Genomic DNA, 27,165 nt, shown 5'->3' on the forward strand with positions numbered 1-27,165 from the left:
CTTGTTCCGAATGTGATCCGATCATACTAGGACATTTTCAGTAATGAAGAATTTGGTCGATACACAAGAACTTAACTGGCCAATTGCAGAAAAAAATAGGCCATATTCATCAAGGCTCTTCAACAATGAAGACAGACCCCTAGCCGTTTTAGCCCCGTGGAGAGGCCTTGGGGGATTATGGCCTGTCTTTCGGAGATCGGGCAGAATTAGCCCCATGGTTATAGCGGGGCATCGGGGACGAACGAGATAACATCACACCGATAGATCCGCGAGCCTATAGGGAGCATGGCTTCAATCAGCCCCTCACCTTTGGTCAACCTTTATCTTCTGGAACAGGCACAATCGCCCCATCGTCACAGGCGATGTGCCGGGGGAAGGTATTTATATCGGGTTAAAAGACCTGCACGCCCGGAGGGGCTTCAGCATCGATTGGTTGAATGCAGGCTTTGAGTCGACATAAACTTCCTAGCGTACGCTTGCTTGCTTGCCCATAATGACAGCCAACGTGCCCATAGACCAGCAGCAGATGCGGCCTGAAGCCGCAAATAGCGATGGCGAACACAGCATACCAGACGATGGCATGGCCAGCAGAGTTCTTCGCAAGATTGACAGGAACCTGATACCGGTTCTTTTTGTCACTTACATGCTCAATTTCATGGACAAGGTGAATATACCACCGGCAGCCCCTTTGGGTAACATCTCACAGTCCAGACTAACATCTCATTGGTTCATTAGACCATCCTTTCGAGCGCCTCGGTCTTCGGGCTCAAGGAGGACAACAACCTCCAGGGCCAGGACTACAGCTGGGTATCGTCCATCTTCTACTTTGGCTACTTCATGTGGACGTGGCCAACGTCGCTGCTCATCGCCCGCCTCCCGGTCGCCAAGTATATGACGGCGAATACCCTGTTCTGGGGGGTGGCAGTGGCCATGACAGCGGCGTGCACCAACTACGGTGGCCTGCTGACCGTTCGCTTCTTCCTGGGAATCGCCGAGGCGACCATCACGCCCGCCTTCATGTTCCTCACCTCAACGTGGTACACACGCGACGAGATACCCTTCCGGACCGGAATCTGGTTCTCAGGAAACTCGGTAGGCGGCATGTTTGCCTCGATTATAGCATTTGGGATCGGCCACATTCACGATCACGTCGGTCCCTGGCGGTGGATGTACATAGTCCTGGGCTGCTCGACATTCCTCTGGGCGTCTGCCATCTTTTACTTTCTGCCTGACCGCATCTCGAGCGCACGATTTTTGACCAAGGAGGAGCGCGAGTTCGCCCGGGACCGAGTCGTGGTGGCCGGCACGGGCCGCACCGATAAGACGGTCTGGCGCTGGGACCAGTTCGTCGAGTGCCTGGCGGACCCCAAGACGTGGCTCTTTTTCTGCATGGAGCTGGCGTCGCAGATGCCCAACGGCGGCACGCAAAATTTTGCCAACCTCGTCATCCGCTCCTTTGGCTTCACGTCGCTGCAGACCACGCTCATCAACATCCCCTACTCGCTGCTCTCGGCGTCGTGGATCGCCGGCTCGGGCTGGGTGGCCAGCCGCTACCGCCGCGCAAACTGCCTCCTCATCGTCGCCGTCGTGCTGCCCTGCATCGCCGGATCCTCGGTCATCTACTCGCGCGCCAGCACGCCCCGCGCCGCCCACATGGTCGGCTACTTTCTGCTCTCCTCGGGCCCGGCCGCCATGCCGCTCGCCATGTCGCTGGTCCAGGCCAACTACAGGGGCGTCACCAAGAAGATGACGGTGACGGCCATGCTCTTTGTCGCGTACTGCGCCGGCAACATCGCCGGGCCCCACCTCTTCCGCGCAGACGACGCCCCGACCTACAACTCGGCCTTCCTCGCCATCATGCTCTGCTACGCCGTCGTCGTCTGCCTGGCACTGACCCTGAGGTTCTACCTCAACGCCGCAAACAAGCGTCGCGCGGCCGAGGAAGGGTTTGAGGGCGACTCGGGCGTCGCGGGTGCCGTCGGCGGAGTCGATGTTGCCAAGACTGGTGGTGGAGGTGGTGGTGCCGGTGGAGTGGGGGATCTGGGCCGCATAGTCAACGAGGTCGAGCTCCGGCCCGAGGACTATGAGGATGTGACGGACTGGAAAATGGTCGGCTTTCGCTACAGGCTGTGAGATTTCGGATAGTAGCTCACCGTGCATCGCCAAGGCTTTGTATGTGACACATACACAATACGCGATCCATTAATGTGCGGATAAGTTTATGACTCCGAAAAGGGATCAAACAATGGACACAGCCATGTCTCTGTTTACTGCCAGTTTTCACATCACACCTGCTCGTCTATGGTCCATGTAGTGTAATGAGCGCAAAAGGTTCTCCAACCTTGGCCGACCCTTTTTCGACAAGCCTGTTTCTGCGCACGGTTTCTAAACACTCCCATCATACCCCTCCAGCTCAGCGGGCGGTTGAATCGAACCGAATTATGCCTTGACGAAACGATGCAGCCTGGTGACGGGAAAGGCGTGGCTTGTGATGGTTTCCAGAATAACATGCCGCCGTGTTTCGACCCGGAGATCAGAGCGATTTTTTTTCTCCGACGATTGAGTTATGATTATGTGACAAGTCCCCCCTTTGTGTCCCTGTAGATGCAGCTGCGCCCTCAAAAAAAAAAAGACTGTTTGTTCCGAGTCGATCTCGGGGTTTATTTTTTTTTTTTTTTTTTTTTTTTTTCCTTCACCCGGGTGAAACAGGACGCCCTCCGCACAGGCTGATCCAAATCATGCATCGACTCTTGGCTGCAGTATCCTTGGAGGGGATGGAATTTATCATGATATTTGCTATGTTAAATGATAAGCACAGACGTTCGTTCACAAGTCGGAGTTGTTTCAATCGACGGGCTCACAGGGCGATCCGGCCCGCGAGAGTAGCAAAACACTTGGCAATTAGCAAGGTCTGACCCGTCTGTCACAGTCGAAACCCTACAAGGAGTCGGATCATCAATTACGTTTACATACGCTGGCTGTATATGACTTTTTTTTGAGTTGTCTTTTTTTTCACCTCGTCATATAATCGAATCGAAATTCTGCCTCCAAGTTGTGTGATCTTTCCAACGTCGCCGACGATTTGCGACCCAAAATGCCGAGCATCTTGTTCACTGCCTCCAATTCGGGCCATCAATAGAATATTCAATTCTTAATAGTGACGACTGTATCTATATCCATAACTCTTAACTTCTGTATTGGACAAAAAAAAAAAAAAAAAAAAAAAAAAGAAAAAAAAAAAAATCTCAAAAGCCAACAGAAACCCCCCTCCCCCCTAAAAAAAGAAACACTCCTCTTAACGTGGACTCTTGGGTCCCCGCGGACTTTCTTGACCAGTCTGTGTCTTATACTCTCCCAGAAGATGTTTGCAAGCTTCCTGAGCAAGTTCTTGTATTTCGTGTGGAGACTTATCTTTAAACTTGAGCTTCAAGTCGGGAATTTTTTGGGTCACGCAATCCAAGTACTCAAAATATGGTGACTTCTGGGTGCCGCGATAAATTTGACCTCCGTGGCCTCCGACCTGGTTGTTCTGGGCGGCAGTCTCATCGGTGGCCATGGAGCCGTGGGCGAAAAGAACGAAGAAGATATATTGAGAACGCATTTTAACTAGGATTGGACAGCGTTGTTTATATATTTAATTTTTTAACACGGAGAAAGAATGATCCGTATATTTCGTAGGAAAGCAGAAACTCGGAATTATAGATCAGAGATGAGCCACCAAGTGATGGAAACAATAAAGGGAAACACAAGTTCGAATGAGGATAAAGTGAAGTAAGTGCAAGACTGTCGTAAAGTGGTTGAAAGGCGGCAACATTAACACGATTAAATGAGCGGGACTAGTGATTAATATACATACACTTGTATAAAAAAAGACTGAGATAATATATATAAAAAGAAGCTTTTAAAGCTTGACACAGCAACTCATTGTGTTATTGTTATTATTAAAATAATTAAAGCCGGGGTAGCTGGTTGGTAGATATATAATGGCTGTAGGACCGATCGTCTCCACAGGGGACCCTATGAATATGTCAAGCATCTTCAATGCGTTCAGTTCACGCGAGGGATAAAGTATAGCAATATTTGACAACAACAAGTCTATATACTTTTATACGTAGCTTCAGCATTGACAAAAATCGAAAGAAAAAAAAAGGAAAGAAAAAATGTCCAGAATCTCTACCTCTGATGCGACCCTTTGAGGGTCTGTGGACACTTTGGTCAGCTCTCCGGGGCGGCAGCTTCTAGTAGCCGAGTCAGAAGAGGCTCGTAAATCCTGTCAACAAGGAATTCAATCACCGAATCAGGCATTACACCCTGACAAATAAAGCCCAGGTCGCAAAAATCATGCGTGCCAGCAAGCTTCATGGAGACATTATGGTGTTATTTTGGGGTTTGATGGTTCTATCATCCTCAGCGCTCCAGGCGGCTATGTTGTTCATAGCTAAGGCTGCCTCATACTTCTTGCTCCCATGGTCTCCCACCTCGTCATTGCTGCCAGCGATATGATTATTGGAAGCACCTACTCCGACTTTTGGTTGTTTGGGCATCGGCAACTTTGTCATTGGGTGCCTCTTCGTTTCTTTCTTTTTTTTTTTTTTTTTTTTTTTTTTTTTTTTTTGGCGATGGAGCCGTGAGGGAAGATCAATGAAGAGAATTTATTGCGAGTGGATTTTTGTGAGGATTAGAAAGCTATCCAAAGAGACAGTGGGAAAGGACAAAGCGAAATGTGTAATTTGTGGTGGAGATAAGGGGGCCCACATCACAACAATTGAAAGGGACGGAAGTAAGGTAGGATTGTACGCCGGTAGGTATTATATAGATCAAATAAATATGTATTTTTTAAAATTAGTTTTTAAGAGTTGAAATAGCAGCTTAGGCTTTTACTATTACTATTATACTCAAGCCGGTTAGCTTCATTGGTGTTTGTAAAAGTTGTCTGCACGCCGAAGACACTGTTTGTTCTTCCCCAGGACGGAATTTTACCCAATCACATTACTGTACGCACTTTCTCTCTTATTCTTACTTCTGTGCGAGCTGGTACTAGCAAAACTTCATTACCAGCACTGACTTTTTCAGCAATGATTTCTAGGATCCCTTCCAAATGTGAATTAATTGCCCATTGTCAGCAATACTCCTGCTTGACAAACTGTTATGCATCTTGATTCGTTACCGGGAAAACCATCATGCTGGTAACGCGGGCATTGCCGAAAAAAAAAAAAAGTTCAGTCGAGCGACAATGACTACTATTAAACCTCGCAACAAACAAAGCTATAACCGTTTATGCATGTATTAACACTTTCGCTCTTACTCTTGGATTTCTTCCTATTTTTCTTCCCAGTGTTAAATTTAGCTCCTTTCTCTTCTTTCTATTAAATAGCACGTTTTCTTTTCCCTTATTCTTCGAGACAAAAAAAAAAAAAGAAAATGCGTCTTCAGCACATCGTATTTGTACTCTTCGCCTACGGCGCCACGGCCAGTTGGTTCAAGGACCGCAACAAGGCCGGAGGAAGTGACAGCCATAACAGCGACAACCACCCGACGGTTTCTAAGCAAGCTACGGTCTCAACCACCCAACTCATAGTTAATTGCATGTTTGGGTGTCTTGTCACAGTGGAGCTTGAGCGTGGCCCCAATTTTGACGAATCGTCAGCTTTGAAGAGTTGTTACAGCTATTGCGCCACTAAACTAGGAAGTGGTCCGAGTGAAAGCGGATTAGAAGAAGCGTTAAATGCCTTTGACAATCGTCTTGGTAGTGTGCCCCAAGACGTTTAAGAAATGGGGTTACAAAAGTATGGGTTACAACAAAAGGCCGCATCATTCAACTGTATAGAAATCTGGTAGCAAATATACACGTGTCTTGAGAAGAAGAAAAAAAGTAATAATTTTTGGTTGCACACTATGAACATATGTTCAACTTGGAATAGTAGCCACATGTTTGAAAATAAAACTAGTGTTAGGTTCGCAAGTGGAGTATATTTAGTTTTACTTATTATGTAATTGACAATCCAGAGACTCCAAGAGTTGTTTGCAAGGTTATGAAAACAGTGGTTGGTATGAAAAAAATGGGTTTTCGATTCTCAGCCCACGGTTAGTAGTTTATTTTGGGCAGAGATGTGATGGAGATGACCTGCTCCTGTTTCTCGGTCTGTGTTCTCCAACAAGAGGTAGAGAAGATTCGTTGTAGTCGTCAAGTCGTGCTGACCACCAGGGTTGCAGTATATAAGAAAAAAGAAAGATTTAATGCTGTGCGCTATTCGCAGAGTATTCGCAATGTACGCAAGCTATCCACCTCCGGCTAATCATTCTTTGTAGCGGACCTCGCCGCCGTTGAAGGTGAAGGCCGTATTAGTAGTCTGGGAATGATCCGAAAATGAGCGGCGATTCATACTGACGAGAGATCTTGATCGTGGCAATGGTCTCGAGAAGTTGTTGGCCGTGTTTGAGCGTTTCAGTTCCTTTCCCTTCTCTCTCAATAGCCGTCTCTGAGTCCTCGATAGGGTGCGAGTCAATCCTTCCGAGGCGTCGGTCTCTTCCTCGTCCTGGACGTCACTATCATCATCCTCGTAGCATGAGCTGCTGTAATCATCATCCACGATCGCAGATCGCCTGTCTGTCTCAGAACTGGTTCTGCCCTGCCCCACAGGTTTCCTTTTGACAGAGACTTTATGCTGTGGCACTCCCCAGTTCTCAATCGTCGAAGCTGGCAGCCCCGGAGCAGTTGACGGCCTGACGCTTGATGAGCCACTGCGGTTTGGCAGAGCACCAAATGGCGGATGAGATCTCAAAGCCTTGGACCTGGGGCTAGGCGTTGTCGTTGCGCGGCACACTGGAGGTTTTGGTTCAGGTGTCATGGTCGTGTCTTGTGGTCGCTGAGAAGTCGGAAGTGGGGGCGCTTGAGACAGTTCCTGGGACGGCGGAAGAGGTACATGCTGGGAGACAGGGGCTCTTCCGTTTATTTCGCGTGAGCCGCTTCTCTGCCTCTGATGTCCTGTCGCACTCGGAGCCCAGACCGTCCTAGATGATGAGGATCCTGGAAGAGGTGGGTACGATGTAGCCTCACTCGCCACTGGAAGATTGGGGATTGCAGGCTCTCTTGTGGTGGTGCTAACTGCAGCTGGGAGTGGCATAGCTATGCCCGACTTCGGGCGGGCAGTGTAGTCGATGGACCGTTTGCCATGGTGCGATGGGGGCCGCCAAGACATGTGAACGGGGGGACGAGCTTCATCACCATTGGCGAAGGGAACCGTTCTGACGTACAACGGTTCTGCTGGCACATCGGTCGAGATAGCAGTCCCTGGGCGGGGATGTTCACGGTCACGTCGCGGCTGGGTCTGGGTGGAATAAACGCTGGATGCATTTGACCGACTCCTCTGAACAGGCCAAGACCCATTAACACGATCATGGCTATTCAGCACACGGTGTTCTTCTTGTTGTGGTTGACTGAAGCCAAAGGATAGTTGTGGCTCTCGACTCTTTTCCTCAATCACGTATTCTTCAAACATCATAGACGAGGTTTTGCCACGACGTTGTAGAAACTCATTCTTGGAGATTAGGGATGTCGCAAAGGGTGTCACTGAAGTCTCCACGCAGAAGAGAAGAGAAAGATTTGCTAGTCTGTTGAGTTCATGTCAGAATATGTAGAACAGACCCTTGAGGAACCTTTTGATAGAACAGACAAAAAAAGAAAAAAAAAAAAAAAAAAGAAGAGGCAAGAACTTACAGTCCAACAGCAGCTATCATGAGGTTAACGTAGGACATCTGTTTTGGGTCTGTCAGGAAGGACCGCATGAGTGCGTCTTGCATGTTGGCAACGGCCAGAGCTGCAGTGACAAGTGCAGTTATCCAGACAGGCACGCTAAGCCGCACCAACAAAAGCCCCATAGCATGCTTGTAGTTGCCGTATATCTGAGGAGACCCGTGTTCCTTTTTCCTGTAGCTGGTCCTGGCAGCCGCCAAGTGAACCACGGTATAGATGACTCCAATTACTGACGCTGCAAAGACCACGGTGCGGCTGGGCAGCTCTGCGGCCCTCGAAACGACGATGCCCACCAAGGCCAGGATGAAGAAGGTAATGCCAGCTGCAGAGGCGAGAAACCACAAAATCAGGGCAAACAATGCAATGACAGGCTGCGCCTTGCCCTCCGGGCCAAGGAAAGGTGAAGGGGCAGACCTCCTAACCTCATCCCATTCCTCAAGTTGCCGCTGCTTTTCAAGATCTTGATCTGAAGTGATGGTAACCGTCGTTGCCGGTCGGAAATATGGATAGCCATTTTGGCCCTGGCTGGCCTCCATCTTCCGGCGGTTATGTTGCGCGTGTTGATCGTGACTGTGTAAGGCCCGATGTTTTGTCAAAAACGAGCAGCAGCGACAAGAGGCGGCTGGCGAACCCCCCAAGTCCAGCTCGGTAGGGACCAAGGTGCCATTTATTCAACGCGGGAGATATTTTTTTAGTCTTTTATTCTTTTTCTTTTTGCTTCTCCTGTAAACAAATCGGAGAAAAATAATAGGATGGCTGTGATCCTCGACAGGTCAAAAAAGAAAGTCTGTCGAAGAAAACCAGCCGCATGTAAATGGGGCGGCGAACGTCATAAAGCAATGAAGTCCGGTATAAGGAAAATAATGATAAAAAAAAAAAAAGCTAAGAAATCGCCAAGAAGATGAAGAAGACCGGACCTGAGCAAGCATGAGAAGGATGGACCAGGATAGACCCTGGAGACGGCCAGATGGGGGCATTGTATGCCACTTCACCGAACAAGATGCCGTGGCTGGAACGAGACACACGATCTCGGGCATGGATTATGGTTCGATATGAACAGGGTGCAGGGTCGGAAGGCATAACAACTGTGAGGTGCGCCGAACAGAAAAGAAGCCAGAGCCGGTAGTACCTGGGCCGGCTGAGCCCATGGGCGGAGCGCAGGAACTAGGAGATGGGATGAGTTGGATTTTTTGAGAAGCGAGAACAGACGAGATGGAAGGGAACGAGTTGACACGATTTGCAACCCCCTCGATACGCAATGTCAAAAACGACCACATCTCAAATCTTTGAAAGGGGGGTGCGGTGTACTGTTTACGTCGTGTGTTCCCTTTCGGGGACGATGCAATCGGTCCAGGAAAGACGATCGAGTGGTCTGATCCACTGTCTGAATACCCATACCATTGCAGGCATTTGGGCCAAGCAAGCTTCCCTCCTTCCAGTATCTTTTTTGCTGGCTTTTGTTTTTCCCCTTTTCACCTACCAGGAGCCACAGCAAGGCCGAGCGTTTTTCGTCCTTGATCACATCTATGAGGGGCTGTTAGCATGTGCAGCTTGGATCAAGCCTTGCTTTTGCTTGCCTGTCAGTTGTGGATACGGTAAAGTCACCCCACAAGCCTACGCAAACGACAGAAGACCCTCCGAAAAAGAAAAAAAAAGAAAAGTGGACGGCCCGGTCGGTCGGTCCAGATCAGTGCTTTGCTTTCCCACTGGTAAAGTTTGGTAGGCTAGTCTGACTGTGTGGCTTGGGGTTGAACGCATAAAGTCTTTGTACCAGGCTTGCCAGGCTTTACCAGGCTGGATATTTGCTTTTGGAAACGGCTAAAGTCTCGAAAAACCCTGCGCCCAAGCTTCCCTGCAGTGACTGCCACGTTCGGGAAGGGGTTGGAGGGTGGGGTCTTTCTCGGCTGTCCGCCAGATCTTTGATGGAACATGAACTGCCCGCACCAGTTAGCTACCATCCCTGCCACTTCCCACTTTTGGGCGTCCGATTGGTTCACAGCCCATGCACGTACCAGCTGAATTCTTTGCTCACCTTGGCCACAGGGACAAGACAGAACAGCTTTTGAAGTCTCGAATTTAATCCTCCAATTTTCAACGCCGTCAATGCAATACACTGCCCAGTTCTAGATTAATCTGCCAGTCTTGCTAATTTCTGACGTGCACAACATTCGCGAAAATTTACACCTAGAGTATTTCGATCAATTACTTACCTACTTGGGTAACTTAGATATAGGAACTTCCCGTTGTGAATAAATTCCATGGAAGAGACGGATTTATAATCCCCCTCCCTTCTCCCCCCTGGATGGGCTCCCGGCTTCCACAAATTGCTTTTATTTGGGAACAAAACATAGCAAAAACTCGTCCAAACAGATCTCCCAACCGAACATAATGCTCCCACGTCTCCGGCAGCCCCGGGGAGAATTTTTTTGTGTGTGCAAAAAAGCAAAGTATCCCTCCCACGTCTCTGTCTCTCCCGCTTTGAGATTTTCCGTTTCTTTTTCCTACCAGCCCAGCCACCAACTCGATATCGTAATGTATGTTTACGCAAACGACGCGTTCGCACCAGTGCTTGCATAAAAATGGTCTCGTGTCTTTTCTTTTTATTTCTCTTTCTGTCACCCTCTGCGGCCTCCGAGACTTGTCGCGACTGGCACGCGCCGTCCGAACTTTTTGGCCTTGACAACAAACAGACAACAAGCATGTTGCTGACAAACAAGGCTGGCATTTCGAACAAAGTACTGGCCTCCTCTTTCCTCTCCTTTTAATCTTGTTTCCTTGTCCACAAACCAACCCCGACACAGCTTTCGTCATGCGAACGTTTAGAACATCACCCCGCTTCTAGTATCTCTTTGCAACAGAGTAATTTGACATTTAGCATCGTGTCATTAAAAATATCTGATAAAAGTTTGAGGTTGCAGGGCTAATATCGCTACAATTTCCATATTAAAAAGCAAATGTAACCCTGACCGATTCTCCCGTTCCTCTACAACATCCTAGGGTTCCAGGGGCTTCCCTACCCTTGTTACCCCATAACTCAATGTACTACGTGGTACTTCGTATATACAACTCGGAAGAGGGTTTGGCGGCAGATCATCGCTCCGCTCAATACGTCGCAACTTGTATGAAATGTCATCGATGACCTGATCCCCACATTTTTATTTTCTCTATCGCAGGTAGTATCAATTTTTTTTCTTCAGCTTTGTCCCCTTTCAAATTTCGCCCTGTTTTGAAGAGTTCCCCATTTTCCCCCTCAGGTGCAGACTGCCTGTTGAATATCAAACCCAACTCAGCCCCTCATGCTTGATGCTAAGAGTTCGCGCCCGTTGATATTACCCAAACTTTAAAGTCTTTACACGGAGGTCGTCAGCCTCTCCAGTATCAATCATGCTATCAAAAAAAAAAAAAAAAAAAAAAAAAAAAAAAAAAAAAATCGTCCTGTTGCAAAATCGGCTGAACGAGCGGCGCCGGGACGTTATGCAAGTCGCTGAATAAATGCCGTAGTGAAAGCAAGAATACAGACGATTCTTGTGAAGCCACCAACTGATGGTCAACTCGTCCTGTTGTGTTCTAATATTGGCCACAATTTTCTCCTATCCCGATTCAGGCGGCCCGTCCCTGTGTAGCGATTGGAAGCGTTGTTGGCCGAAAGGTAAACTAACCTGGAAAATCTGCCGATAGCGAAGGTGCTTGAGAAAATACGACATCAAACCATGGCAAGGCGTTCACCATGACACAGAGTCGTTCAACCACAAGTTAAGAAAACAAAAGTTCGCTTGAATTGACTCAGCGCATTATTTGTATTTACGTGAAAACATGGAAAACGATTGGCACAAACCGAAACTCTGAAACAAACAGTTTGTCCTTCGCTGTGTTACGGTTTGACTGCCAAGTAAACGAACGACATAATAGCACCCAAGCCCGAATGCGTGACCATCATATTAACACCAGTAGCAAATTCCATCCCAGAACCTTGACCGTCTGATCAAACTTGGCCTGCCTCCCCATCTCGGGACCGCGGAGGAGCTGGCTCCGTTAAGCTCCGCCTAGCATTAGACTTGAGCGACTCGTCCTTCTCCTTATGACTGCTGTCCAAATGGGCAATTGTGTGCGCCTTGGCCTTGACCTTCCGCTTCTGGTCATGAACGTATTGATGGAATCCGCGATGTCCGTCGTAAAAGCTGTGGTTTCGGGCCCTGTTGCCTCGAATAGACGTGAGTGTTCGCAGAGGAGGCTTGAAGTTGTCTTCGTCGTCTGATTCCGAAGGTGTCGTCGCCTTCTCCTCGTCCGCTCCACCCTTCTTTGCACGTTTCTTGGCCTTCTTGGCCTCCTTCTTAGCATCTTTCTTTGCTTTCTTCGCAACAGCCTTCTCGGCATCTTTCTCCTGATCCTTCTTGAGTTTCTCCAGTTCCTTTTCGGACTTGATAGTCTCGGGCACCCATCGTCGCCGAATTGCGTAAGGCAAGAGTTTGAGAATCCAATGGTCGGGAATAAGGCGAATGATCATGCCCCATGGGATTGATATGGCGCCGAGGCCAATCGAAATGCCCCATTCTTTGCCATCCAGGGGCACAATCTTGAAGGCTTCCCTGCCAACAAAAATGATGAGAACTTGACCACCAATCATGATCAAGTTGACTCCAAGGAACCAGTAGTTTTTCAGGACGCCTTCGAGGATGTTCAGTTTGTTGTCGAGGCGGCGATTGCTGTTCAAGGGTCAGTAGCTGTGCTAAGATGGAGACATAACCTTTGCTTTTTAATCAAGAAATACTCACTTGACTTCGTTGAAGATCTGGAGCCATACGAAAGTGTTGAAAACGAGCGTCTTCAGTCTAATCTCTCCATCGGGCATAGAATCGTATCCCAAGAGAGTGTAGCCTCCAAAGTTCAGTACAAGGGTGATAGCAAGTTGGCAGATGGCCTGACCGAGTATCATCTTTGCCATTGCAGGAGTGATCAACGAAGCTGACTTGCGATCGGGCTTTCTGTTGAGGATACTATGATGAGGAGGGTCTATAACAAACGGGCCAAGTTAGAGCTCAATCGCGATAAAGAACGTTGCTCTGTGCGTGAAGCAAGCCTAGGCTCTCCATTTGGACATCAAAACTTCTCCTGGGGAATTATCATATTCACTCACCAGTTGCCAAGGCCAAGGCCGCCATTGTGTCCATAATGAGGTTAACCCATAGAAGCTCTGCACAGTCATAGTCAGTAAGAATATCAAGATTGGACTTAACCCCTGAAGAGGTATGGTGTGAGGGTAAGATGCTATTACTTACGCACTGCGTTCAGGACAGACTCTTCAGTGGAGCTAGAGACTGCGCTGACAAACACAAGAACCACCGCGGTAACATTGACCGTGAGTTGGAACTAGAATCGGTTAGCTGAGTGGTAATCAAGGTGACAGCGGCAGTGGCAATGATAGACAACATACCTGGAGAAACTTCTTTACGGCATCGCGTACAGTACGGCCCCAGGCCATGGCCTTGACAATGGTGGCAAAGTTATCATCCATGAGAATGATAGCAGCCGCCTCTTTGGCAACCTCTGTGCCAGCTATACCCATGGCAAATCCGATATCAGCCATCTTGAGCGCTGGTGCGTCGTTGGTTCCGTCTCCCGTTGCAGCAACGGTCTCGCCAAGCTCCTTGAGGGTCTTGACAAGAATCCTCTTGTCTTCGGGGCTAGAACGTGCGAGCACCTGCAGCTTTGGGGCGATTTGTTTGAGTTCCTCCTCGCTTTTGCGCCTGAACTCGGGACCCTCCATGGCCAAACCTCCCTCTTCGGGTTGGTAGATGCCGCACTCCTTGGCAATAGCTCTGCCGGTCAAGATGTTGTCGCCAGTGACCATACGAACAACCACACCAGCGCGTTTGCAGTCCTTGATGGCATCGATGACTCCAGGACGAAGAGGGTCCTTGATACCGAAGATGGAAACGAGTGTCATGTCCGAGTGAACCTTGTTGAAGTCGGCAGATCGCGAGTCTTCTTTGCTTGTTGCCTCGGGCGGTGGCCAGCTGTCAAAGTCGCGATATGAAGAACTGATCGTGCGTAGAGTTTGTCCGGCATAAGCAGTGATGGTAGAGTTGAACGTTTCGCGGAGTTCGTCGGTGAGTTCAGTGGTAGCAAGGTCGTCTGACTCGGGGTCGGACAGAACTCGTGTGCATTGCTTGAGCAGAATCTCGCTGGCACCTTTGACATAGGCCCTGTACTTTCCATCTGGCAGCTTGACAACGGTTGCCATATATTTGAGAGCCGAGTCGAAGGGCACTACTTGAACGACATCTGAGTTGGATCGAACCTCAGCCACTGGAGGGGCGCCCAAGTGGTCACGAGTGAAAGTCAACAGAGCTACCTCGGTCTTTGAACCAATGTAGGTATGTTCGCCATCCTGATCACCTTCAAAAGCTGTGCTGTTTACAGCGTTAGACTGTATCAGTATGTCTTTGACCGCTTGACTGAGGCTTTTGGAGAACTCCTCGACAGGAACATTGCGAATAGTAGACTCGGCATGGCTGTGTTGGTCCTTCTCTTGGCCACCTTCTGGCTCTTCAAGCGGCTCATCGGTACCACCAAAGCTGATAGACGTCCCGAGAGTGGTGGCCACAACCGTCATCTTGTTTTGCGTCAAGGTTCCGGTCTTGTCTGAACAGATAGTCGTTGCATTTCCCATCGTCTCGCAAGCACGCAAAACACGAACGAGGTTGTTGTCCTTGGTCATGCGGGTGGTAGCAAATGCCAGTGCAAGAGTTACAGCCAATGGAAGTCCCTCGGGAACAGCTACAACAACCACAGTGACAGCTGTGATAAACAGCCGAAGGAATGTTTGTCCTTTCTGGTCGGGACCGTCTGTGTTGTTAGGAAGCCCGACGAGGAACTTGATAAACAAGACAACAAACAGTAGCAGAGCAGAGCCTGTACCAGCGTATGCAATCATATCAGCCAGTTTGTTCAGCATCTGCTGCAGGGGGGTAGACTCCTGTCCTGTCTGCATCGTCATCATGATACGGCCGTAACTCGAATGAACACCAACAGCAGTTACCAGGAAGGTACCGGTTCCCTCATTGACCTTGCTGCCTGAAATGATGAATGGGTCCATCTTCTCAATCTTGGAATTGTCCGAGTTGCCTTCATGAATCTTCTCAAGAGCTGCAAAGACCTCATCTGCAGGAGTCTTCTTCAATAAGTCAGACTCTCCTGTAGCTGAAGACTCGTCACACTTCACACCATGGCCTTGAATGAATATGCCGTCCACTGGTACCAAGTCGCCAGTCTCAAGATGCATAACGTCGCCGACCAAGATGTCATAGACTGACAGCTCGACACTCTTTCCCGAGCGTATGACTTTGACGTGGCGGTCATCATGTTTAGCGTTCAGCTTATTGAAACTACGTTGCATCTAGAAGAACCAATCTTGTGAGTTAGCATTTCCTGTGCTAAGCCAGACTACCACTGTAGCCGGGTCTTCCTCACTAGGGGAAGTACTAACCTGCCAGTCATTGATGGTTCCAACAAGGACGACGATAAAGATTGCCACCTAAGGATATGTCAGCAATGTCCCCAAAATCGATTTATATACCTTGATACGAAACACTAACCAGAATAGCGACGCCCTCAACCCACTCTACTTTGGCTCCTCCCCCTTCGTGGGACACACCAAATGTCTGGTACAGACCAAGAGCAAGCGAGATGATGGCGGCAAAGGTCAACAGGATGAGAATCTTGTCGTTGTAAGTCTCCCAAGCGATCTGCAGCAGCGACTTGGACTTCTTTGCCGGTAGGCGATTGTCCCTGAAGATGCGTTTTCGGTCGGCAAAGGGCGAGCCTGCCTCGACGTTCATGGGAGGTGGCTGCGGATGTCCCGACTTATTACCACTGTCGGAGCTATTCTTCTTGGCAGCCTTGGCTATGAGATCCTCGGTCACCGAACCATGCCTCTGGGCACCCTTGACAGCAACCTCCTCAAAGGCGACGGTGCCATCTACTGCGGTCTCGTCGACACTCAGACCTTCCTTGCGGTTCGTTCGCAAGCCCTTTTCCAGACCGGCGAGGCCTCCAATGGCGTAAAAGGCATTCCAATTCTTGGGGTTGAGGAGCTTGGATAGCTGACCAGGCGAGTATGCGAAGCGATTGTCCTCGCAGACAAACATGTCCTCCGTTCCGGGATCAGGACTGAGGGCATCTTCAAGGTCGATCTTGAAGTCGCCGGTTGGTTTGTTGGCTTCAGCCTTGCCATCTTTGGTGGTTGGTGTGTTATCAGAAGGCTGAGGCTGTGGGCATTCGTAAGCCGAAGTCAGTTTGAGTGGTCTTGGGCACGAAGATCCGGATAACCGGCACACATTCAGGGCTTGACTTGGCGCCACCATCTGCTCTCCACACTATTCAATTCAGATCTGGATCTAACTTACCTTGGTATCGCTGTTATTGTCCTTTTCGGTATTATCTGCTTGCATAGTGTCTGCCATAATTGCTACTCTGGTGAAACGTCGAAATACAAATTCGACTCCCGAGCCTAAAGCCTACGTTTCGAGGTTGATGCTAAGGAAAGTCGCCAAGGACGGCTCCCAAAAAATCGATTGAACAAGTTTTCAGGTATTTAATTGAGGTGAAAACAACAAGAACCTTGCCTGTTCGGCAGAGGTCTGTCGTCACCAAATAAACGTTGGTGGCTTGTTCTTGCTGCGCCTTCTATTTTGATATCTCGGGATATCACGGCTGTAGCGTGGACTCAGTCCCTGCAAGGAAAGAGTACCACTGTCAACAATGGCAGAAAGAGATTTAATCCGGCGTGTGTTGTGAAAACTGGCGCAGACGACATAACAGTCCACAGTGAGCTCACACTCCCAAGGAAGATCGATTGCGAGATAAAGAAGCTTTTTCGGATACAGGGAGGAGGAGTGCAGACAAGAAGCAGAAGCAGAATTTTGGAAGAGAAAAAAAGTATTGCGTCTGTCTTGGAAAGTGGCTGAATTCCCTGGCTTGCCTGGGCAACGGCAGGAGTAGGGAAGTTGCACTGCAGGGAATCTACCGCCAGGAAGCCGATTTTGGGGGATCAGCGGGGGTTTAGTGTAGCCAAAGAAATGCAAGGCTTTTCTGCAATTCAGTGGTGTGAAATTGGATGCAAACAAATTTGACAACAGATGCGACGTACCACAAACGAAGTGAGCAATCATAAGATCCAGTAAACCTGCAGACTGTGCCTCAATTGGGGCCGGGGGAACGGACTTCATCCGGTTGTGCGTGGTGAGATCACCGTCACTTTCTAAATCACTTTTGTTATTTCTCGGGAGGCCTCCATAGGTATGCCAGAATGTTTTTTTTTTTTTTTTTTTTGGATGGAATTACAGGATGAAAGCCACAAGACAGGGTGGTGCCACGAATGGGACGGGCGGCCTGGATAATTGACCAGCTAATCCGAGCTTCAAACATGTTCCATGCCTCTTGCTCCCTTTCTACCGGCAGGTACAGTCCAGTCGATCGAGGAATGGTGACGACATGATTTGAGGCGAGCAACCCCAACAATGAACAGACAGCACATATCACCAACTAGGGCCAATGAATTCGATGCGTGAGATCAGGGGGAGCGAAACATCCACTGGCTGACCACAGCTCCAATTTCGGTTGAAAAAAAAAGTCCAAAATAGCCCATGCTCTGGGCAGGATAAAAACAAGCCTTTCTTACCACGGTCGGCCTTGGCAAACAACCACAAGAAAGTAGTTGGGGCCGAGATAGACCTATAGCAGTCCTCGCTTTGACGCAGTTGCATTTTGAACGTTCCATTTCTGGACTAGGACCACAGCTGGATGCCCATATGGTTTGGGGCCGCCATGGCTGACATGATATTCAAAATTTCGGGCTGCACCGTCATCCCAAATTTTTGACGCTTCGACAATGCGCGCGCGCATTGGGAAGACTATGGTCAAATCATATAAGGTTTTCATGATCAGGCTCGTCGTTGTGGTTTGTCTAGTTCTTGATGGGATGGTCGGCATTAGCTTGCGTTCCTGCGGGTTGTACGGTAGGCGCCCCCCAACCCCAGCTCAAACGCCTTAAACCCATCCAAGGTCAAAGCACCCAGAGCTATAGCTGCCCGTATACATGCCTACCTAGCAAAATACAAGTGCGCATAATGACGTCAAAGCTATCGTGAAATCCTACCACGATACGTGCGTTTCCTTTTCAGCTGTTTTTTTATGGCGTTTTTACCAACACGTGTTACCCATTCTGATGCATGCCCGTTCCTTAATTGCTTGGCGCACGTAGATTGATTTTGTTAAACTTGGCATCCAGCAAGACGGCGCCGGAGCTTTTCCAAGATTGGCATGTCCCACCCCGATCGCTGTCTTTAGCCTCCTTTTAACAAGTCACCGAAAAAAAGCCAAGGTGAAGGCAAGCTTTTGCCCCTAGGATTCCAAGCTTCAGAGATGTGCATAATCCCACAACTTGGCGCACGGCGGTTTACAAAGCTGGGGTCGGTCTGGGTTTACGAATTGCAAAAGTACTTACTTTCGCAATACGGCGGATAGCATGAAGAAAATTTGAAGAAGAAAGGGAGATGAAGTTTTAGGTGAGAAAACAAAAAAAAACGCAGACATCAGCCCAACTAACAACGCTGAGCCCAACCACGTGTACTTTTGGCCAGCCAAATTAAAATGCAAATAAGTTATACATCGGCGGAGGCAGAACCTGAGAATTATGGGAATTTCACCATTTAACCAACCAAGATGTGATTCAAATCCCAAAAATCATTTATTTTCGATGCCAGGTCCCTTAAACGAAGCGTCTCATTTGTTGCTTTCGCGCCTTCAATCCGAGGAACGGGGCACAAACAGAACACAACAGCCCGAGTCTTTGCCCCCTGACCAACTAACGCCTGAGTGTTGTTCCCGTATGGTGCAACATATTCAAGATCAAGCTGGGCAGGAAGATATGAGTGTCCTGGCGGTCAAGGGCTCTCACGCTTTACATTGTCATACCGTGTCATTGCTACTTGGTCGTAAGTTTGTGAGAACTTGTTTACCAAAAAAAAAAAAAGGGGAGGGAAACACAGTCACGAGCGGCTCCATTGAGAACAACCAAATGACTGGCAATAGTTATCCCCGTTCCCTGATGGTTGCAAATCCGTCTTGTTTACGACAGAACAACATGTGATGAAATCTGGTGCAGCAGCAGCAGCAAAAGCAGCCAGGCATTGAAGGAAGAAATTAAATTCACCTGTCCGTGAACATATAAACATAAGACGCAAAGAAATCTATCTGAACAGCTGCCAACAATCCGGTCAGGCCTCTATATATGGATGTCAGATCCGTCACTAGAACGAGTTCTAATTCTAGTCTAGTATCAGCATGTTAGTTAGCACTTGATGTACAATACAATTTGACAAAATGATAGCAGGGATATCCAAGAACGACAAAATAACGTTTAAGTGGAGAACCTTGTCTTGTAGCATTATACTACGTACATCAATCATGCTGTACTGCGATCATCATGCCACGACACGAGTAGGAGGGGTTCGGAAAAAAATGAGTCAAGAAACTATCGACAGCCCAGAAAACGTGGAGAAGAGCGCTGATCAAATGAATGAATAAAGACAGAGTTGTGCCGCTTAACCGACAAAGTTTGTGACTCGTAATACGGTATTTGCGGCGCATATCATTCCAATTTGAGTATTATAAGTTCTGTAAGCGCGGAAGTTCTTGGATTACCAACTTTCGAGACCTATAACAAAAAAACTATCATGTGTAGACATGAGCGCCAAACCTGTAAAAGCCGTGACCAATTATTGTGACATTCATGCATGCAAAATCACTGCGAAGCTGCCCCTGATTAGAGGGTCAAAGAAATTGTTTGGAAAAGACTGGAGTGTATTGGTAATAACTATCGTTGGAAAAATCCCCAGGCAAATGTCAGTTTCACAAGACAAAGACCCTGAGAAAATCCCCCAGTAAATCAAAAATCCCCCCAAAAAAATTCCAATAACCATGGAATCAACCGATTTCACCTGTACAAGCGAATGCAAGACGAAATCGGTGCCTGAGGCCCAGATAGCACAACTCCAGTTACTCCATGCAGTCTTTCCTCATAAAAACTACACAGACTCTTCTCCTCTCATCTATTTGCAAGTAAGGGTGATCTTCTTGCTGTCGTAGGTGCAGCGGCTGTCGTGCTGAGCGGCGAGGTTCTGGAAGCCACCGTCGCCCTTAGCCTGGAAGGTCTGGGCTCCGGCCTTCATGTAGAAGCAGTCGTAGGTGGTCTTGAGCAAGCCCGACTTGACAGCGACCGAAGTCTTGCCGTCAATGTTGGGGACGGTGTAGTCCATGTTGTAGCAGACGGCAGCGGAGTAGGTCTTTTGATCGATCTTGGCCCACATCTCGCTGACGGTCTTCTTGGTGAACTCCTCGCGGACGTTGTCCCAGTTCTGGAGGCCCTTTATGGCGTTGCCGACTGCCTTGACGGCGGCGTCGACGGCCTTGGTGGCGAGCGCGGAACCGGCCGCCACCACGATCGAGGTGGTGATGGGGTCGAGGCGCTTCTCGAGCTGGGCGGGAGCAAGGTCCTCGCCGCCGCTGAGAATGGAGCGGGCCTCGATGGGGGCATCAACAGCAGTCTCGAGGACAGGCTGGGGAGCCGCGATGGGGGTGGCCTGGGCGGCACCGAGAATAGCAAGAACGACAGCAGAAGTGAAACGCATCTTGAATGGTTTTTGTTTTTTGAAAAAGACGAAAAAGGTCAAAGATATTCGTAAGTTTCAAAAAAGATGTGGAAATTTTCGTCAAGAAAGATGTGAGAAAAAAAAAAAGCTTAACTTGCAGCTAAGAAAGGAAGATAGATGGGAAGGAAAAAGAGCTGGTAATGAAAAATGAGAAGAAGGAAAAAGAGAAAAGAAAAAGAAGACAGATAGGAAAGGTAGTAGAAAGATGGAGAAGGAACCGGTTGGTGAGGAGAAGAGGAAAAAAAAAGTCCTTCAACTCGGGCATCTCGAGGCCTTCTTATAGAAATCGAAAGCCATATCGAGATGGTATCGAGCCTTCACCGTCCCTCACCTCGGAGTCTCCAGTCTGACAGTAGCCCACCCAACTAGGCTAGTAAGAGTATCAACAACACTTGGAATTGAGGACCCCCTGGTGTAACCGATACTACGGCTCGAGACCCATGATCTTTCCAGGAGCAAAAGTGTATCCGCCGGACCGACGCTTGACGGCTGCGTGACTCGAGGGCAGGAAGCATTTCCACCCCCTTTGATCTTGGCAGACTCCATCAAGCGCAGCAGCCGCGCTGAAGCGGGAGTGAGCTCCGTTGGTTGGCGAGCTCGAGTTGTCAAAGCGGCGCCCGGGGGGAGGGGACCACATTCACAACCCCGGTCTTGGCTCCAGATGCCGAACCAGACAAGAAAACAACAAATAGATTGAGTGCTGGTTTTTTCTTATCGTAGGGCTTGCGGGTCACTTGGACGTGGCGACCATCCTAACAAATCGCTTTCAACGCATTGAGCCAAGCCTGGTGAGGTTTCTAAATGCGGCTCTCGCTACCCACAAATTCGGGCGTGGGGAGGGAGGCGAACTGGATGTTTCGAGATTTATGCGGTATGGTAGAGTGGATTCAGAATCCCGATTCGACTTAGTTTGCACATCATAAGGCTAGCTCGGGTAAATCAGTAGTAGCTAAATGCTAGCTTAACCTATTAAGGAACCTCGAGAACAAAACCCTCCGCCCACTTTTCAAGCTCCTAAATTAATATCTGGTAGGGAAACCCCTAATTGAGTCAGTATCTCTTCCAAGGTGATGGTCAGTTGGTCTTTGACTCTCGGTAAATCGGTTAGCGAGTGGGTTTACGATGTTACATGTTGAGGCTGGTCCGCATTCATATGGATTTTTGACTATGAACCGAGATAAACCCGAAAACTTGGTGAAAAAAAAAGAAAAAAAGAAAAAAAAAAAGAAGGTGACTATGATAAGACCATCAGGTATTTGCAAAGAATAAATCAGTAGCGACAGTTGTCGAATACAAGGTACACTTACTGTTGTCCGAGTGCATGTCCGCATTCTGCAGGTCAGCATTTGTTACCGGAAGTAGCAGTACGGAAGTCCCCGTTTGGTGGGGTCTACCACAGGTCCCTGGACCAAGTGCAAAACACCCCTTTTCCACCTCTCCACCGTTACCAAATTATATTACATACTATTTCTTGGTAGCAACTTGGCGAGTTTTTACCGATAACTTGCCTTGTTCCAAAAATGACCGTCCGATGTGGTTTCCCTGAAGTGTCAAAGCACCAATAAAAATATTACAGATGTCTCCATACCTACCAAGTCGTTGTTGGTTGTGCAGACAACGCTTGGAACTTGTTTTCTTTTTCTTTTTTTGCATTCGCCATCACAAGGCTGTATCAACTTGAGGATGTGGAACTTCATGCCTTTGACGCTTATACATGGCGGCGAGGAGTGAGTTGGCCCTGTAGCCTTGTATAGTACAATCGTCTTGTGATGCTCATTTATTATTAGTGATATGGGTCTCAAATACCTAATACTACATCATTAATTGCCACAGACCACGCCAGAAAATGATGCCAGATGCACTTGAGCCAACCAACTGCTTCGGGAGGCATTTTGTGTCCCCCTTTTTACGAAGCTGTGAAACCGAAGGCGCGAGCGCAACTTGGGACATGCAATATGACTCCGCTGATGGAAGCCAAGCTTCACTCTCAGACTCAAGCCTAGGTCCCTTTTGTTATACTGCCCCACGGGGCCAGCAAGACCCTGTGGGTTGATGACGAGAATTGCTTTGCGAAACGTTCTCAGGAATAGTAAAGAGTGGCAACTGGAGGATCACGATCCTGTGTGGGAGTGGCGCTGAAAAATGGTCAGTTTGAATCTACTATAGTTTCGGATATTCGTTTTCATCCTTTTCCAACTTGATGATTGCGGTGGATTCTGGATTTCGCGCCAAGGGTTGTCGTAATTTCGTAGCTGGTCCTTGGACGTTGAGCAATGCTATATTGCGAGCAAAGCAACCTAGTTAGTTGAGTTTCGCATCAACTCGGCATTTCAGATCTGGAAGTTGTCGTGGGCTTGGTATTTTTTTTTTTTTTTGTTCACATGAGCCCCGTGAGAATTTCCATGATGCGAGCGGGTGTTGAGCTGGTGTCGAGTACATCTTCTTTAGATGCAATGGGTATGTGTGACTAAATATGCGTCAAAGAAACATTGTGAGCTTCTTAAAGTATTAGTCTCGACTCTTGTGAGGATATAAACTGTCAAGAGCTAGACTGGACAAGAAGCAGCCTACGCTGACACTGGCCGGGTTTTCCATCGTTGGACTGGTAATTTTTGCAATATATGTCACCAACTACCATCATGACTAGACCATTACTGTGTAGGTAAGGTAGTCGGTCTTCTTCTGTCTGGAGGAGAAGTGAGGTCTCTAGAGCCAGCCACAAAGTACCATATTGCTCCTGCCTGAGGGAAACATAGGGCGTGTTAGTGCAAAGAACTTGCAACTTGAGTGTCTGGACTGAGTTGAGGATTTTGGTCCGAACAAAACTATAAAAAAAAAAGTGCTGCTTACAACATTTGACAGCTGTCATCGGATAAGTTTGTCCCTAGTGCATGCTGAAGGATGAGTCCCACATGGGGAAGTAAGGTAGGTACCTTAGCTTGCTTAGGTACCTCTAGTCTAGAACTAGACAGGTAATGTTGGCATATGCCCCCACTATTCGCACCTCAGTAATGCGGGGTGCATACACTCTGGGACTGACGGCAGCTTTAAACGGCAAGGAGAAAAAGGCCAAACCAAGAACATATGTAGGGCTGGAATATAAGCTGCGGAAATTGAGGTCTTAATTTGCTCTTAATAAGACGCGCATTAGACGCGTATACGACATCTGGAATATTTGCAATAGCTCCTGACTCGACAATCAATCCTAGAGGGTTTAGTTTCTTCTTTTTAAGGTAGCGGGTAGCGGTTAGCGGGTAGCTACCTAACCAGTGGAGATCCTCTTTTACTGGGTTGGAGGTAAACAGACACCCCAAGTTTATTGATGGAGATAAACAGACACCCGAGTATGTACATCACCAATCTTGTCCCTCTTTGCCGCTTCCAATTCCAACTGTCGCTAGTTCTAACAGCCGCGATTTTAAAAGCTGAAAATTGTTTGACCATGTTTGCACCTCCGCTTCTGCACCGCAACCTCGCGATTCATTTGTAGTGGGGACGCTGCGGAAAATCTCAATATTATAACACTCAAGGTTGCGGAGAACGTAACAACGAACAATTTCCCCTCAATACGGAAGCCATGCGCAATCTTGGACCGCATGAAGTGACTCGTCGTCCGTTGGGGACGCCAGACTTGCCCTTACGGGCGTGCCGGGATGACATTATTACTCCAGTTTTCCCGCCATCATCTCATTAACCACATCTTTTGCTGATACCACGAGCAAGATGGGAATGAGCCGTTAACTGCTTTGCGCTTGATCTCTTTGCGTCTGTTCATATTGATGTTCTACAACTCCATGAAAATAAATCACCATCCACACACAAAGGTGCATAATGAACAAATCGCTTCCCACAGAAAGGCCAGCACAGACTGTGACTGAGATTCTCGAAGCTCAATCAAAGGACAAGTCCCATGGACGGTTCGGGCTGACCCCATCACTTACCAGACTATATTTGCTCCTTGCCCCCGCCTGTCTCGTAATCTGCGCCACAAACGGTTACGATGGCTCTGTGCTCACTGGCCTCCAAGGCATCGAGCGTTGGAGGTCGCAGTTTGGAGACCCGAAAGGCGCTCTTCTGGGCATAACCACAGCTGCCTTGCCCTTGGGATCCATTGTCTCGACCCCGTTCTCGGCCTGGTTATCAGACCGCTGGGGTCGGCGCTCGTCCATCCTGGTTGGGAGCTTCATCATGATCATTGGAGTCATCCTGCAGTGCGTCAGCACCACCATCGGCGCCTTCCTCGGCGGCCGGATGATAATAGGCTTCGGCGTCACCATGGCCCTGACCGCCGGGCCCATCCTAATCTCGGAGCTCGCACATCCCCGCCACCGCGTCTTCTTTAGCTCGCTGTACAACACGAGCTTTTATCTCGGAGCCCTGATGGCGGGCTGGATCACGTTTGGCAGTTGGCCCCTGGAAGGCCCCTGGGCCTGGCGCCTGCCGACACTCTTCCAGGCTGCGCCCGCCTGTGTTCAGATGTGCTTCGTCTGGTTTCTCCCCGAAAGCCCCCGATGGCTGCTATTTTGCGACAGGAGCGACGAGGCATACAAAACATTGGCGACGTACCATGGAGCAGGGAACTGGGAGGACCCTCTGGTTCGAGCCGAGTTTTGGGAGATGAAAGAAACGCTGATGGCAGAGAAGGCGACAAAAGGGGCTGGACCTGGTATCTTCCTGAAGACCCCGGCGAACCGCAAACGGTTGTTGATCCTGGTAAGTCCACGTAAAGAAAACTTTTCTAGTTGTGAGTGCACGGCTGATTCAAATTTCTAGATCACATTGGCCGTCTTTGGACAATGGTCTGGCAACGGGCTCGTATCATACTACTTGACAAAAATTCTCACCAGCATCGGCATCACGACCCAAGGGGAGCAGACGATGCTAAACGGAACCATTGCTACCGTCAATTATGCCACGGCACTAATTTCCGCTTTGATGGCTAACAAGCTTGGACGGCGGCAAATGTTTGTTGGTGGTGCCATCGCCATGTTCATATCGTTCTCTTCACTCACTGCCAGTCTAGCCGTGTACAATGAGACGGGAAGTAATGCTGCGAGCAAGTCTGCACTAGCATTCATTTTCATCTACTTTGCATGCTACAACGTGTGTTTGAATCCTCTAATCTTTGTGGTGAGTCGTTTATTTGTTTTTTTTTTCTTTTATTTCTTTTTTTTTTTTTTTTTAAAAAAAAACCATCTTCTATCTGAGCAACACTACCATCCGAGTACTGATCAAACTCTAACTTCTCTCTATAGTATCCCGTCGAGGTTTTGACCTACAAGCAACGGGCAACAGGCCTTTCGATATTCCTGTTCGTCATGAAGACGGCATCCGTGTTTAACCAATTCGTCAACCCAATGGGAATGGATGGCCTAGGGTGGAAGTTTTATCTTGTATACTGCTGTTGGCTTCTCGTCGAGATCACGATCTTTTACTTTTTATACCCCGAAACAAAGGGCTACACTCTGGAGCGCATGCAAGAGGTCTTTGGCGACGACGTCAAGTTTGACTGTCCGGAAGAACAGGCGGCTATTGTGGGAAACCTCGATGAAGCGCCCGAGAAGTTATCGATCAAGGATGACAGCGACAACAATGTTGAAAAGGCGGGCTAGGGGGCCCGGAAGATGATGACAAGCTATACGGTTTTCTAGACTTGGGTTCAAGGAAGAGCTGTCACGCAATCGGTACATATAGAGATTGCCTCTTGAGAAATTCGGTCTGCCAAAGAAAATGGAGATGAGAAATGACAAAATGCGCCTCAGATAATGACTGGCCTTTGGCTCTCATTCCGAAACTGAGCAGCATGTTATTCCCTTTTTAGGAAGTTACACACTTGAATTATACCCACTGAAGGGCATATCAGACGGTCTAGAATAGCAGGTTAAGGAAACGGCCTGTCTCCTTGCTGCTCCCTGGCATTGTGAGTATGGATATGGTCAATTGCACCCACGGGATCTACCAAGTTAAGAGTTACACAGCAGCGTTTGTACAACCCTCCTGGGGCTGGTGGTGATGACAGGCCACACTCAACCCTTATTGTTCCTTCGCGATTTCAGGGGGTAGACGTGACATGACTAGCGTACACCGGGAAACAATTTACCCCCAAAACGGACGTCGTTGCTTTACCGTTATGATACCGTTTTCAAGGTTCACACCGCTTTGACAAATTGTAGGGTTTCATTGCACGTTGTGAATAGGACCGAATGGTTTCTTTTTGGCAGCGGTAACAAAACCAATTATCTTAGGTGCTATTATATTATATTGAATCTGCAACATGCCAGAACTTAAAAGTAGTTCGACGAATGGCCCGCAGCTGCTCCTTTTGGAATTTGGGCTGTTCGGGGACCAGTGTTTTCGATTTAGTTAAACAGCACGCAGCAGTGAAAAGTTGAATAAAAAAAACCAACATGTGGCTAGGTATTCACATGTAATAAATATAAATATATGCTTGAACAAAGCAATACGTAGTAAGTCGAATGTTGAAATCTTTTAATACTCCGTACATTGCGTGACAATAATAAACAAGTACATAAGCATAACATGCTAAAAATAAAAGAATATAAAATAACAAATAAAGGTGCGTTAGCCGATGCTAAAAGTCAAGAATTTCGAGTCATCGCCTTTTACCGTGTTAACAATATAGTGCACTACTTTAAAGCCCTTACGCAACTGGACTTTCTACTGTATTATTTCTTACTTTTT

General features: G+C 48.3%; 5 protein-coding genes across 5 annotated transcripts; 2 read left to right on the forward strand and 3 right to left on the reverse strand.

The window, feature by feature from the left end:
* The first annotated feature begins 304 nt into the window (after positions 1-304).
* On the forward strand, positions 305-2,397 carry PgNI_01426 (uncharacterized protein). Its single transcript, XM_031121497.1, has 2 exons — positions 305-664; positions 736-2,397. Exons 1-2 carry the CDS (start codon positions 494-496, stop codon positions 2,131-2,133), a joined length of 1,569 nt encoding a protein of 522 aa, XP_030987320.1. The 5' UTR covers positions 305-493; the 3' UTR covers positions 2,134-2,397.
* A 3,899-nt stretch (positions 2,398-6,296) lies between these two features.
* On the reverse strand, positions 6,297-8,289 carry PgNI_01427 (uncharacterized protein; the record flags this gene model as incomplete). Its single annotated transcript, XM_031121498.1, has 2 exons — positions 6,297-7,611; positions 7,718-8,289. The coding sequence occupies 2 exons, from the start codon at positions 8,287-8,289 to the stop codon at positions 6,297-6,299; spliced, it is 1,887 nt and encodes a 628-aa protein (XP_030987321.1).
* A 3,217-nt stretch (positions 8,290-11,506) lies between these two features.
* Positions 11,507-16,632, reverse strand: PgNI_01428 (uncharacterized protein). Its single transcript, XM_031121499.1, has 7 exons — positions 16,159-16,632; positions 15,349-16,128; positions 13,185-15,149; positions 13,030-13,120; positions 12,888-12,944; positions 12,526-12,763; positions 11,507-12,456 (listed from the first exon to the last, which is right to left on the reverse strand). The coding sequence occupies exons 1-7, from the start codon at positions 16,213-16,215 to the stop codon at positions 11,736-11,738; spliced, it is 3,909 nt and encodes a 1,302-aa protein (XP_030987376.1). The 5' UTR covers positions 16,216-16,632; the 3' UTR covers positions 11,507-11,735.
* Positions 16,633-19,863: 3,231 nt separating this feature from the next.
* On the reverse strand, positions 19,864-20,442 carry PgNI_01429 (uncharacterized protein; the record flags this gene model as incomplete). The annotated part of the gene is made up of 1 exon (XM_031121500.1): positions 19,864-20,442. One exon carries the CDS (start codon positions 20,440-20,442, stop codon positions 19,864-19,866), a length of 579 nt encoding a protein of 192 aa, XP_030987377.1.
* A 3,852-nt stretch (positions 20,443-24,294) lies between these two features.
* On the forward strand, positions 24,295-26,287 carry PgNI_01430 (uncharacterized protein; the record flags this gene model as incomplete). The annotated part of the gene is made up of 3 exons (XM_031121501.1): positions 24,295-25,176; positions 25,237-25,593; positions 25,719-26,287. 3 exons carry the CDS (start codon positions 24,295-24,297, stop codon positions 26,073-26,075), a joined length of 1,596 nt encoding a protein of 531 aa, XP_030986116.1. The 3' UTR covers positions 26,076-26,287.
* Positions 26,288-27,165: the final 878 nt, after the last annotated feature.

The sequence above is a fragment of the Pyricularia grisea genome (assembly GCF_004355905.1).
Source record: "Pyricularia grisea strain NI907 chromosome Unknown Pyricularia_grisea_NI907_Scaffold_1, whole genome shotgun sequence".
In the NCBI taxonomy this organism is placed as follows: Eukaryota; Fungi; Ascomycota; class Sordariomycetes; order Magnaporthales; family Pyriculariaceae; genus Pyricularia; species Pyricularia grisea.